The sequence below is a fragment of the Triturus cristatus genome, chromosome 8 (genome assembly GCF_964204655.1).
Source record: "Triturus cristatus chromosome 8, aTriCri1.1, whole genome shotgun sequence".
NCBI lineage: Eukaryota > Metazoa > Chordata > Amphibia > Caudata > Salamandridae > Triturus > Triturus cristatus.
Genome location: NC_140591.1, coordinates 1,113,960,083 through 1,113,973,946, shown reverse-complemented (window position 1 = coordinate 1,113,973,946; position 13,864 = coordinate 1,113,960,083). Strand labels below are relative to the sequence as shown.

At 45.3% G+C, this 13,864-nt stretch overlaps 1 protein-coding gene across 1 annotated transcript in view; it reads left to right on the top strand.

Moving 5' to 3' along the window:
* Positions 1-11,823, top strand: part of ASMTL (acetylserotonin O-methyltransferase like) — a 296,820-nt gene extending 284,997 nt beyond the window's left edge. Inside the window, exon 14 of the mRNA XM_085622689.1 lies at positions 11,183-11,823. Within this exon, the coding sequence (XP_085478815.1) occupies positions 11,183-11,385 (203 nt within the window). The 3' untranslated portion in view covers positions 11,386-11,823. The remainder of the gene's footprint in view (positions 1-11,182) is intronic.
* Positions 11,824-13,864: the final 2,041 nt, after the last annotated feature.

Here is a 13,864-nt window from a genome sequence, read left to right as displayed (position 1 = left end):
GAAAGCAATTTACCAGAGCCGGGGCTGCCCACGAAAATGAGACAAAATATGGGGAACATGGGTTAAATATAGAGGATTGTAATCATGTGATGACGGCCAGTTGTAAACTACGAAAGGGACAGCAATTCATAAGTGAATGCATTGTAAGAATAACGGTTGATAATTATAGAGTGGGCACATGTAAAATGAGAGGGATAGTGGGGAATGCCTCAATTGGGAGGAACAAATGGAAAGAAATTCTGACCTGTGTTAGTGTACTTTGCATGATTGCCCTTTTTACAATAAAAATAATTATAAAAAAAAAAAGATAATGGCAGTGTCATTGCTCAGGCCCAAGTGCATTTTAAGATATCTGATGGAGATGTCTAGCCGCAGATTCCTTACCTTAGAGTTATCCCTAGGTACCTGACTGGATCCGTACATTTTTCTACAGCAGGACCTATCTGCACATCGGTAGAGGGCACCGGACGACTCAGCACACCGTCGTCCGCTGGATATGACGTCGTCAGAGTCCATATAAGCCCTCCTCTGATGTGCTGATGTCAGTTTTTACCTTTCCATGTGCATCCAGAGAGCTGTACCTCTGGCCATCTTGGCCTACCTCATCGTTCCGACGAAACAGTGTGCTTTTTTCTGGCTATTTCAGGGTCCTGCGATCTCAGATGTCAACCCTGCACACTCATCCTATTTCTGTGTGGTGTTAAGGCACCCACCCTGACTCCAGACTTTGCGGCTCATGTCTTCAGCTTCAGTCTTCGACGTTGCAGGAGTGCAGCATGAAACTGTTGGCGACGCAGTGGTCGACAGCCCCGCTCCAGTCTCACTCATACTCTTCCACCGAGGACCGCTCGAGGGACAGCTTCTGTAGTCCTTCGTCCTCGCTGTCGCCTGGTAAGTCACGGTGTTGGCGGTCGGCATTGTGGCCTTCTCCTACTTTATACGTAGTCCCCCTGGCTCGCATCCTATTTCTCCTATTCCGGAGTCGGAGCGAGAATCTGTGCCACACCTTCCGGTATTTCCTGGCACTTGGGCAACTCTGGCTCAGATGAGAGAATACTATCTCTACCTCAGTGCTATTTTTGGCCCTGAACCTCCCTCCAGCGTGCTTCTTGGCCCTTGGGAGGTCAGTGCAACCTCAAGTGACTCCAAACTGGCAGGTTCTCCCTCTGTGTTAGCAGGCCCTCAGGATGCATGATTGACTCCGCCTTGGCTCCGGTGCACAGCCCCTTAGGGTTCCTGCCTTGATACCTGTATTGTATCCACAGTTGCCGACACAGATTGCCCCTTCGTTGTCTCCCCTTCCTGGTGCCAAGATGTTGCTGTCTTGGCACCGATCGGTAATGGCGTCGTTGGATCAGTCCTCTTTGGGCTCCCTTCCTCCACTTTCAGAGGAGTCCCCTCCTCTTTTGTCCTTGACACACCAGTATTGTGGTGATGTGTGTGTGATCACCTGATTGAGCCTCCTCCTCAGTTTCATTGGGTTTCTGCCATTGGTGACACTAGTGACCTTGATTCTTCCCCATCCTCTGGTCTGTTTCCACTTCCTTGCTTCGGAGGCTAGCTTAACTTTTGCGAAGAGTTGACATTGTTCTGGGGCTGCAGCTTCCTTCTGTAGAAGTGGCCATTGATCCTCTATTTGGGTTGCTCCAGCATGGTCAGCTGAGTCCTAAGCCTGGGCTTCCCTTCAGTAAAACCCTCTTTGATAATCTGTTGGGCACTTCGGCTAAACCCATCTCAAGGGCATCAGTAGACCAGTCTATAGCCCATAGAGACTATCCTGCCTTTGGAGACTCGCTCTGCCTTTCCTGTCAGCCTACTACGCAGTGTTGTGGTTCAAGCTGCTATAGCCTCCTCCAACATCTGCGCCATGCCTGACATCCCTCCAGAGAGGGAGTCTAATGGCCTGGATGCTTTGGGTCTATGTATCTTTTCTGCTACCAGCTCTGCCTTACGGTCCTTCAACACAGCTTGTATATTGAGCCGTTTTTAGGTCTCGCGCCTAGGGGTGCACTGCGCAGCGGTGCTCGCACAGCGCGAGACATTTAGTAGGTGAAAAACGGGGTATTCAGGCTGACCTAGGAATCGCACACGCTTGTGCGTGTGCGATTCCTTTTGTGGTACGCAATTGGCCTTCGCGTGCGTCTTTTTATAAAAGACTGCACGCAATTGGCCAAAGGCGGGCGCATTGCTCCGCCCATGGCCTATTGGTGTCTATTACGCGCTTGGTGCGCCTAATAGACACCAATAGGCCATGGCTCGCAGTGGCGCGCACACCACTCGCGGGCTTGTTTTTTAAGGTGGGTTGATGTTTCGTGACGTGATTGTCACGTGGTGTAGCGCCGTTGCGAAGGGTTTTTCCTCTTAGCGGCAACTAGTCACTACAGTGGGTGAAAGGGCGGCTGTGAGGTTCGTGCACAGCAGGTAGTCCCGATGCCGAGGTCAGGAAACCCCAGGTAATGTGGTCCCCCGGGGGCAACAGAGCGGAATCGGCGGGGCTCGGGAAGGAGGAGCCGAGCTTGGTGGTAGAGAGAAAAGTGTTAGTTGATGGAGGGTCGCGGGATGTAACATCCCCATTCAATGCATGTTACACGTATGGCCTACGTCTCTCAGAAGAATCTTGCATCCATTCCTTTAATATAAACTGTTACTTATGTCTTCCCTTGAAAGCTAATCTTGAACAACATTTCCCAGGACAAAGAAACTTTATTTGCTGTTATAACGGTGCTTCTATTTTTCCCCTCTCTCCCGGATATTGAAGTGGACTGGACTAAATGAAGTTTCTAGTTTGATGGAGCAGATCTCTGAAAAGAACCCTGTGTTTGGTCACCCAAAAAGATCTCTAGTTGTATTCACCTCACCCTCAAAACCGCTAAAGGGTTTGCACACTGAGGCACCCATGGGAGAGGTCACATCTTTCCTCCCATCCATTCACAGAAAGAAGTCCCTGTATCCCCTTAACCCGTTCAGATTTCTGTCTTTGAGCACCAGTCCAAAGGGAGGTAGAGTCATGTTAATTAAAAAAAACTCGGATTCTTTGTATTCGAGGTGTTATTGATTCAGTCACTGGCTTGTATACCTGTGTGCATTTATGTATGCAAGCTGCAGATCTTTCAGACACCCAACAAAACTGTGTAAACGAGGGAGGGTTTGTTCGGCTACAGTTCAGACATACTTTTTAAGGTTCTAAACCCGTCAATACACGTTATTAAGCACGATATGACTTCTTGTCTGTGTGTACGTAAACATTCCCAGTGAAATTCGACAGACACATCACCATACCAGACTGAAAGCAACCGTACCCAACTATTTCTCAGAAAAGACATCTATTAGGGTAGTGTAACACACCACAAAGCCCCCTGAAGCTATGTCCCTGGTTTTACCTGCAGATTTATAGCGAGATAGCCACTAGACTAGAACACAAAAGAGATCTACTGTTATCCTTCCCTGCTAGCTTCCGCAGAATTTGAGACTCCACATCATTTTATGCACGTACTTTTCCCACCAATTTTTAGGTCGAGCCTAGAGGCAGCATGCATGCACTGCTCACTCTGCGAGGCAGTCTGTATTAGGGTATGCACTGGAAGCCTAGCTCACTCTCCACCTATATTTGTCATTGGCTTCTGCCATTGTCCTTCAAAAATGCTGGCTTCCGATTCGTACATAGGCTTGTTGGTTCCGCCTTGGTACCGCCTTGTCTGCATTTGTTAACGTCCATAACGACTGGATCTTTTACTTTGCTTGTTACATGGTCTCAGTTGTTTAATGGGTAAGCACTATTTTCTTTAATGGTCTTTCCTTATTCCAGTGCGGTCTGCTTTCACTTTAGCAGCCGCGCTGCTTTATTTAATTAATTTGCAGCACTGTCCGCATCAGTTCAGTGTAGCACAGGCAAACAAGCATTTGCAATGCAACAGGTCTCACATTTATGCTTGTTTGAGCTATTGGCATTGTAAATGACAATGCCTTTTATTTTGGTTTTGGTTTTAAAAACATAAATAAAAAGCATTGGCATTTACAATGCCAATAGTGTAAACTTGTGTTAATGCGAGACCTATTGCATTGCAAATGCTTGTTCTCATGTGTTGTGGGATTCTGTCTCGTGCCTTTTTCCCTCCGTACCTTATGACTCTCGGAACACTATTTCTCAGCTGATCCAGGATGGCTGTCAGGTGGCTATTTTACTGATTCGCTGTGACATTGGTACCACAGATTCTGTCGGACGGCCCATGGCCCTTTCGGTGGCTCTTCGCCGGTGGGCTTGGCTACATACCTCTGGTTTTTCTGAGGCTGGTCAGTCCACTGTGGTGGGCATGCTTTTTGACAGTCAATATCTAGTTGTCTCTCAAGCTGACTCCGCTTGACGCAATTTCCGGGATAGTGGGAGTGGAGCAACATCTTAATTTCTGCTTACAATAGTCTTCTTCTTCTCTCCAATACTCGGTTGGGCTTGGAATGGTTTCCTGTAGTTCCTTCTATGTGGACTGTTATAGCGTTGTGGCAGTTGGCTCTTCTTTTCACTTGTCCCGCCACGTGCCACCTGAGTGGTCTCCGGCGCCAGCGGGTATTTTTCTTTCTGCATTCTACCCTGTCGATGACAGGTCATGGTCCCTGGTTATTATCTGGGACGGGTCTTAATTTCTGATCCTGTTGGTAACCCCACCGGTGACTGCACGGTATTCCTACTTTCTACCAAGGTTCTGCTTGAGGTGTTTTCATGGTGTTGTGCAGATGCACTGTTGCCTACTTCCCTGTCCGTCAGGGTACTTAGTCTGTATGCCTTACTGGCATTCCTCAATATGTTTCTGACACTGTTGTATCCCTTATAGGGGACTTAATTTGCTGTGCCTGGTGAACTGGTGCAGGTTGGCAGATGGTGCACAGGGTCCTTCTTGCCCCCCAGTTTATTGCGTGTTTTTCCGCACTGACCAGGGTGGTGTCCCTTCCACTCTGTTGACGCCCTTCTTTCCTAGCAGATGCAACGGTTGAGGCATGGTTCTTGGCGTATGATATTTTGTCTGGGTCTGCCCTGTCTCTCTTCTGACGTTGGCATTTCTTGTTCAAGTTCTCACTATATACGTGCGACACATGCTCCTGTCCTCCCTTTTCTTTCTTAGGTTCCTTGTGGCCATTCCTTATCTGTGTCTGACATGAGTGGCACACTCTGCTGCCCTACCTCTTCTATACCTCTTCGTAGCATGCGTTTCCTCCTCATCTGCCTTGAGCTAAGCAGTGGTTGCTTCACTTTTTGATTGGAGCCATTTCCATGACACCACACAGGCCTCTCCGACGTTTCGTTACTGGCCGGGCTGTTCTTCCGGTGTGTCTTCTCCCCTTTTTGGTGGTTTATGTTGTATGTTCCTCTTTCGTTCCTCTCGAACATTGGTTTCTTGTCCGTCCACTCTGGGTTGATTCGTTGGAGGTGTGTGTTCCCCCAGAATTCTTCCCAGGGAATCTACCCCACTTCTGGTGAGTGCAGTTATAGTTCTTCCTCTTGGGGGCTTGTTTCCTTTGTACTAATAGGCTACCGAGTATGATCTAGGGTATCTTCAAGGTCTTCGCCCAAGTTGTTCCCTGGCTTGTTGGTTGTCCCATGCTTATGAGGTCTTTCTTTTGCACCTGGCCTTCTTGCCTCCTAGGCTGTGGGCACTACATCGCTATCTGTTCCTTCTCTTCCTTACACTGTCCCTTTGGTTGGACTTTCATTTATGGCGTTGGTCTTCCAATACTAATTTATTTTATGCTGCGGCCTGGCTGTCTGCTTTGGCCTGCCAGGTGTTGGCCTGTCTGTCGCGGTCCCGTTTTCCAGTCCTCCATTGTGGTCTTTATTTCTCTATTCTGGCAGGGTTGTATTTCCCTGTGGTTTTCTTTTCAGTTTTCTCTCGACTACCTAATCATACCATTCTGTTGGTAGTGCTGTTTCTGTCTGCTCCCTAGGTTTTCTGGGGTGTCTTCATCACCCCCCCCCCTTTCCTTTTAGATGGGGCCATGTGGCTGGTTTCCAGTTTGCTGTTCTCGCCTTCGGCCCATGGCCCCTATTGTGGTTGGTGTATGTACCTTTCTTGGGCACTTATTATTGTACAGTGTGAATTCTGTATATGTTTATGTTCATACATATCATATGTATATATTCATACCGCTCTATTTCTTTGTTTTTTGTACCTTTTTTTCTCGTGATTCTACGCTGCTTAGTCCCAGAGGGCCTCCTCTCTTTTGAAGTGTTTCCTCTCCCTAACATGGTCTATGGCCATAATTGTTGCTATTGATCGCAATGCTTTATCAGCTACTGGTGGAGTCCTCTGGATTGCCTACTTCTATGACTGGGAGCTTGGCCCAGTAGTTTTAGCTGTGGTCCTTAGCCCTCCAGCTCGGTCTCTTGGGCCGGTTGCCCTTCTGTAGTGCTTTGTTTATATGGGGTGTTCTTCCCACTTGTCTTTTTTTTCTGCCATGCATTTTCCCCCATGTCTTGCACGGCTGGGGATTCGATTCTGTACGGGATTCTCCCCAAATATTCTGGTGAGATGTTTCTTCCACCCCTCCCTTCCTGGCAAGTGGTCTCTTTTCTTCTTATGCAAACCTGGATAACCTAGTCAGGATATTTCTTGGACTCAGTCCGCAGACCATACTCTGGGATTTTATTGCTTGGGTATCTATTTTGAGGTAAGGAATCTGTGGCTAGATTCCTTACCGACCCACCCATCCTCCCCGCTCTGCGAACTGGTTCTCCCTTTTCTTCTAGTTTCCTTCCCTGCACAGCACTCCCGGGGGGGGTTGTATCATCTCATCTTTTAATCAGCAAATACACAAAACAGACGTGTTTCGGAGATTCCTTCGTCAGTGACAATGACGAAGGAATCTCCGAAAAGCGTCTGTTTTGTGTATTTGCTGATTAAAAAATGAGATGATACAACCCCCCCGGGAGTGCTTCACCTTGTTTCAAGACGAGGACGAAGTTGGGAAGCGTGATATTACAAATGTGGGGCACCACCACGTAGAAGCACCCGCCTGTGAGTGCCTTGGTTCTTTGGTGCAAACTTGGTAGCTTTATATGTATATATATATATATTCATCTAAAGTTGCCCACGCAGATAAGCCCGCACTCCAAAACAGGTAAGTTGTAATCCACAACTTTTATTTGAAAATTAATTAAGTAGGCATTTTAGTCTGTGTTTCTCCTTTCCAATCCTGCCTGACGCGTTTCAAAGATACCAGTCTTCTTTCTCAAAGGCAAACTGAGATTGCAAAGTCTTTCCTGCCACAATTCCGCTTCTGTTGTTTAAGGTTTTCAAAACGCTCCTGCTTGGCTTTCACTTCAACAATTAATTAAGCTCCGGTGTGTTTATGCAGGGCAGCGCGGTATTTGTAGTTTCAAGACACTTTCTAACCTCCAATGGGTTTCGTGCAACTTCATGAGTTTTAAACGAAAGGAGCAGCTCCCCAAAACACAGAGACTGAAGGTCCCACTCCCATCAGTATTTGATACCTGTGTTGCCCATGTCGATCTGGCATAATTCCAAAACCGGGGTCCCTTCATTTTAGGGTGGTGCGTCGACTTCACGGCTGGACCTGCCTTAAGGAAAACCTTAAATGCATGGCAGAAAAAAAAGACAAGTGGGAAGAACACCCCATATAAACAAAGCACTACAGAATGGATGAATATATATATATATATATATATATATATATATATATATTATCATTATCTACTGGCGGTCGCCAGTAGATAGTTATAGTTAGGACCGTGTTTCCATAGGAAATCTCAAAATTCTATTTTGAATAACTTTGGCGCCGGTTGACGAATCCTCGCGAAATTTTCAAAACTAATGGGGCGCTCCGTTCAGCTCCTACCCTGAAAGTCTCGGGGTCATTCGTCAAGCGGGGGCCGAGAAAAAAGGGGGGTCCCAAAACGCGTTTTCCCCATGCATTTTTCCATAGGACCTTTAGTCGCAGCTACAGCCCGAACGGCTGAACAGAATTACTTGACATTTGGCAGAGAGGTAGCCATAAGGTCAAGGAAGTGCCTTTTGCAGGTCTGGTGTAAATCTGTTCAGTATTTCCGGAGAAAATAGCATTTAAAAGCATATATATATCTATACGCGCGCAGGGTGCGCGCACCGTGCGAGCACCCTAACGTGCGCGAGCGTAATTCTGATTGGTGGTTACATGTTAGTCAACGTTCGAATCGGTCGAAATCAGGAAGTGTCGGCCGCCATTTTGTTTGTTTTCAGTGCGAGAGTGAAAAAGGAAGGTGGCGAACGTGAAAAGGGGGCAGGGTAGAGAGTTCCTGACCCCCTAGCCTTTGTCAGGGGGTCCCTGAAGGACCCCGAAGGCAAAACATTTTTTTTTTTTAAATCGCAGGGGTGCGCGCACCCTGAAAAACCAAAAAAAAAAAATAATAATTTTTAATACGTAGTTTATTGTAAAATAAATATATAAAAAAATAATAATAAATAAATAAATTAGCATTTAAAAAAACGTACAAATTCACTGAAAAAACCATAGGTTTCACACACGTTATAGTTAGGAATTAGCATTTAAAAAACCTTGCAAATTCACTTAAAAAACCATAGGTTTCACACATGTTATAGTTAGGTGGATATTTCACTCGTAAAAAACCAATGAAATTCCCCCGTTCTAGTTAGTTCAGATAACTATAACTCGCGCGACCGCCACTCTATCACAAGGATGATGTCATGAGTGATGCCACTGACCATGTCATGAGTGATGTAATATGTGACGTCATGTGCAGTGGATTGCGGGCGCGCGAGTTATAGTTATCTGAACATACTATAATGGGGGAATTTCATTGTTTTTTTACGAGTGAAATATCCACCTAACTGTAACGTGTGAAACCTATGTTTTTTTAAGTGAATTTGCAAGGTTTTTTAAATGCTAATTCCTAACTATAACGTGTGTGAAACCTATGGTTTTTTCAGTGAATATATATATATATTCACTTAAAAAAACCATAGGTCTCGCACATGTTATAGTTAGGTGGACATTTCACTCGTAAAAAAACAATGAAATTCCCCCGTTATAGTTAGTTCAGATAACTATAACTCGCGCGCCCGCAATCCACTGCTCATGACATCACATATTACATCACTCATGACATGGTCAGTGGCATCACTCATGACATCACTGATGACCACATCCTTGTGATAGAGTGGCGGTCGCGCGAGTTATAGTTATCTGAACTAACTATAACGGGGGAATTTCATTGGATTTTTACGAGTGAAATGTCCACCTAACTATAACGTGTGTGAAACCTATGGTTTTTTCAGTGAATTTGCAAGGTTTTTTAAATGCTAATTCCTAACTATAACGTGTGTGAAACCTATGGTTTTTTAAGTGAATTTGTACGTTTTTTTAAATGCTAAGTTATGTATGTATTTTATTATTTTTTTTTCACCATGCGCGCACCTCGCGATATTTTTTTTTTAAAATTAAAATGTTTTTTTACCCTTCGGGGTCCTTTAGGGACCCCATGACAAAGGCTAGGGGGTCAGGTACTCTCTACCCTGCCCCCTTTTCACGTTCGCCACCTCTCTTTTTCACTCTCGCACCCAAAACAAACAAAATGTCGGCCGACACTTCCTGATTTCGACCGATTCGAACGTTGACTGACATGTAACAACCAATCAGAATTACGTTCGCACCCGTTAGGGTGCGCGCACGGTGCGCGCTTATAGATATTTATATGCTTTTAAATGCTATTTTCTCAGGAAATACTAAACAGATTGACTCCATATATGCAAAAGGCACTTCCTTGACCCGAGGACTACCTCTTTGCCAAATTTCAAGTAATTCTGTTCAGCCGTTCGGGCTGTACCTTCGACTAAAGGTCCTATGGGAAAATGCATGGGGAAAACGCGTTTTGGGACCCCCCTTTTTTCTCGGCCCCCGCTTGACGAATCACCCCGAGACTTTCAGGGTAGGAGCTGAGCGGAGCGCCCCATTAGTTTTGAAAATTTTGCGAGGATTCATCAACCGGCGCCAAAGTTATTCAAAATAGAATTTTCAGATTTCCTATGGAAACACGATCCTAACTATAACTATCTACTGGCGACCGCCAGTAGATAATATATATATATATTCTTTTTGGGCACACTGTTTCCATGGTGGTTGCTATACGTGGCTCTGCATCTTAGCGCGGAAAGTGGTCTCAGAAGAAACTGACATCAGTGCATTAGGGGAGGGCTTATATAGAGTCTGACGACGTCATATCTGGTGGAGGACGGCGTGCGGAGGCATCCAGCACCCTCCACCGACAGAGGTATTGCTGCAGAAAGATTTCCGCATCCAGTCTGGCACCTGGGGATATTTCTATGGTAAGGAATCTGCGGCTAGATCTAGTCTCTACCAGAAAAGGAGTAACTCAAGGTAAGTAACTTATTCTATAGGACAACATCTGTATCCGGATTCAAAGGCTTTGAGTTGTTCTTCAATGCAGATCAACCAAGCCACTTTCACTCTGTTGCTCTGGCTCTCTCTTCGTCTCACACACTCTCTCCTCTTACCATTACAAGAATGCGCTGCTCTACGGATCACCATCCTACACTTATGTGGCAGAGGGAGAGGACAGAGGTTTGCAACCATTTTTCCTCTTAACCACCTTTGCTCTCCAGGCCCCAACTGACCTACCTCCTCCCCTTCTAGTTACTGCAGACAGGTTCCCATGCCTTCTTTCTGAACCCCTACTGCAGAAACCTTTCCCTGATGAGCCAGCGGTCATGGACCACAGTATAACTCAGGCTTCGCGGACAACTGGAATGTAGTTACTAGTCTACACCTTTCCCAAGATGTGCAGTTGAAACCTAGGTGCCCCAACCATGCATAAATGGCATCGCCCATCTATCTAATGAGATGCCAATATGCATGCTCTTCCTCTACCGTAAAGCTATCATGCTGGTCAGGACACTGGCAGCATTCCCCCATTCAGGCATCCCTCAAGCATACTGAAAGCCCACAGGCTCACACTTAAGAGATTAGAATATATAAAGAGACGTTCTCATTTGAAGTTGCAGCTAATAATGGGTTTGTCAATACTAGCCTTCCATATCGCAGATAAAAATTGCAGACGGTAGTTGACTTTTTTGAGTAATGTTTTATCATAACTACTCTGTTTCTTAATGCATGTTCTGTGCAATCGAAAGATTCTTTATTTGTATGTTTTTATTTGCAGGAACTACTTTGCTTGTGGGAGAAATTGTTATGGATGAAGAGAACAGAAATCCAAGAGGCTTTCTACAGGCTCTCACTATGAGCGAAGGCAAACAGCGAACTGGTTTAGAATACAAAGCCCTGCTAGGAAAATATGGATTCAGCAATGTACAAATTCAAATCACCGGAAATTTCTTAGATGCAATTTTAGCTGTCAAGAGTTAACTTTTAGTAAATATTTTGCTGCTTTAAGTACATGTGAAAGTTATCCAGTAAAATAATTCATCCAAACAATATGTGGACATCACATTCATAGCAATAATTTCCTGTTTTGCAGACTGAACTTTTTTGTATCATATTGTGAAATAATCAGACATGTTTATTGCTTCAGACCAGTCCCATATAATTCAATATTTTGATTTTAGTCTAAAATAACATGATAACCTATCACTTCAACAAATACATTTTGAAACCTTGTCCTAGTTGTGCATTTTGTCAATTGTGCTTTTTTTTAGTTCCACAGTTGCCTATTCTTGGGACCGTACAGAACATTAACGTGTGAAACATTTCATACAATCAAATACAGAATTTAGAAATAATTGTACTTGTAATTTGAATTAGATGCTACTTTGTATAACCATAAAATGTATTATTTTAGTGACATTTCGCTTGTATTTTTGTTCGCGAAACTAGTTAATATGAGTGCCATTGCACTGATCACCCAGGTCTATTTAAACATGTTGCCATCCTGGTCTCTGGATCACGTAGGCATATATAAGTATAAGTAAGCATGAGGGTCTACTTTGGAATGGAGAATAACTGAGAAAGTTCTATTTACCACATCCGACTCCTCTGTTTATTCCCCGTTCTTGGTTGCAGTGTGGCCTGTAGATCTATGGTGCTTTCAGCAACCTGAGACCCAGCTGAAAACTGTCTGGCCCACAGGTTTATAGCTTTACTTGTAATCCACATAGGCCCGCTAACCCTCATAACTATGTGCATCACAGATAGAGTAACTCATATTCTAGCGTTGAGTTTGCTCTTTAACCCCTTCAGTGCCCATGACGAGCTGGACTCATCATGGGCTGCGGTGGCGCTGTGCCCATGACGAGTCCAGCTCGTCATGAACTCCGCCCGCTAATGCAAGGCGCGGCACTGGGCGGGGAAAGGGGCGGGCATGCAAGGGGTTAAACAAGTTGGGTATTACTGAGCTACCATAATAACTTTGTCACAGCAAACCAGCTTCCTCTCTTCCTCTCTTACCCTCTCCCCTATCTTCCGGAAACAAAAGAACATTGTTAATATTTTTAATACCCCGAATCGAAAAAGCGAAATCAGTGAATAACATGATACGTTGGGAAGATTTTTAACTTCCCTTGGTTTTCAGCAGGGGCGGCTCCTCTAAGGCAGAGGATAGTCGCCCCACTGCTCTCAGGAAAAATAAAATGATAACGTCATTATTTTCATTTTCTTTTTCATATGTTCAGGGCTGGTGGCACAGAGGGAGGAGTGGTTTTGCACACTCCAAGCGCGCATGACGGTTTGGCTGGCTTGGGCCAGCCAAACAGTCATGTGCACTTTGCATGTTTCCCCACCAGCCTGTAATGCAGCCTTTGGCTCAAATGGCGTCTCCATCCCGAGGAGGCACGGGGCATCTTCGATCAACAGGGCAAGAACACACTGTGTCAAATCTGCCCACTGGAGTTTCCTCCAACAAAGTCATTAGGAGAATCATTCCACCTGCAATGGGACACACGTCTATTATGTGTGTTTCCAACGCTGCCTCTCCTGACCTGAGTTCTTAGGAAACTCAGGTCAGACCAGGCCAAAATCACCTTAATAGCCCTGGACTGGGCCAGGTAAGTGTGGTACCCAGAGCTCCTGAGACTCAGCATTCGCCCTCCTATCCGGCCACTACTTTGGGAGGACCATTTGTTTAAAGAAATGGGGAGGGTCCTACACCCAGATCTCTATGCTTGAAGATCAAGTGGTGACAGTTGTATTCTTCTGACTGGCCACTACAAGTGATGGATGTCTACTTGCAGACAACCATTCACCCATGAAATCAATCTATGCCAGACACTGGCAGAACTTTGTGATTTGGTATGAGGTCCATCACCTCAACCCTCAGTAGTCCAAATTTTCTGATGTGTTATTTGTTTTAGATTGGCCCAGTCATGCCTTGCAGTGGGCATCGCTAAAGGTTACTTGTGGGCCCTTTCAGCCTTTTAATGTTTGCCTGGTAAACCCTCTCTTTTTGAATCACCCATTGTGATGTGTTTTCTGAAATGCCTAACCCATATGTACCCCCAAAGCCATTCTTAATGCCTCAGTGGGATCTAAAGCTAGTCCTGATGCCCCTTATGTGCTTGTTATTTGAACCTATGGACAGTTGCTTGCTATGACTGCTGACAACTAGGACAGTCTTTCTTATCACCATCATGTCTGGGTGCCATGTGAGTGAATTGCAGGCACTCTGTGCAACCTCTCTACACCACTTTTTTCCTAGACAAAACGGTGCTGAGGGCTCAAGGTGCCTTCCTGCCAAATGTAGTATTGCCCTTCCATGTTGATCAGTAGATCAACTTGCTGGTGATTTTTTTGCTCTACCACATTCCATGAAAGAGGATGAAAGCTTAATCTGCTTGACCCTAAAAGAGCTTTGAATTTCTACATTGAAAGGAGGGCTGTGTGAAGGGAGATA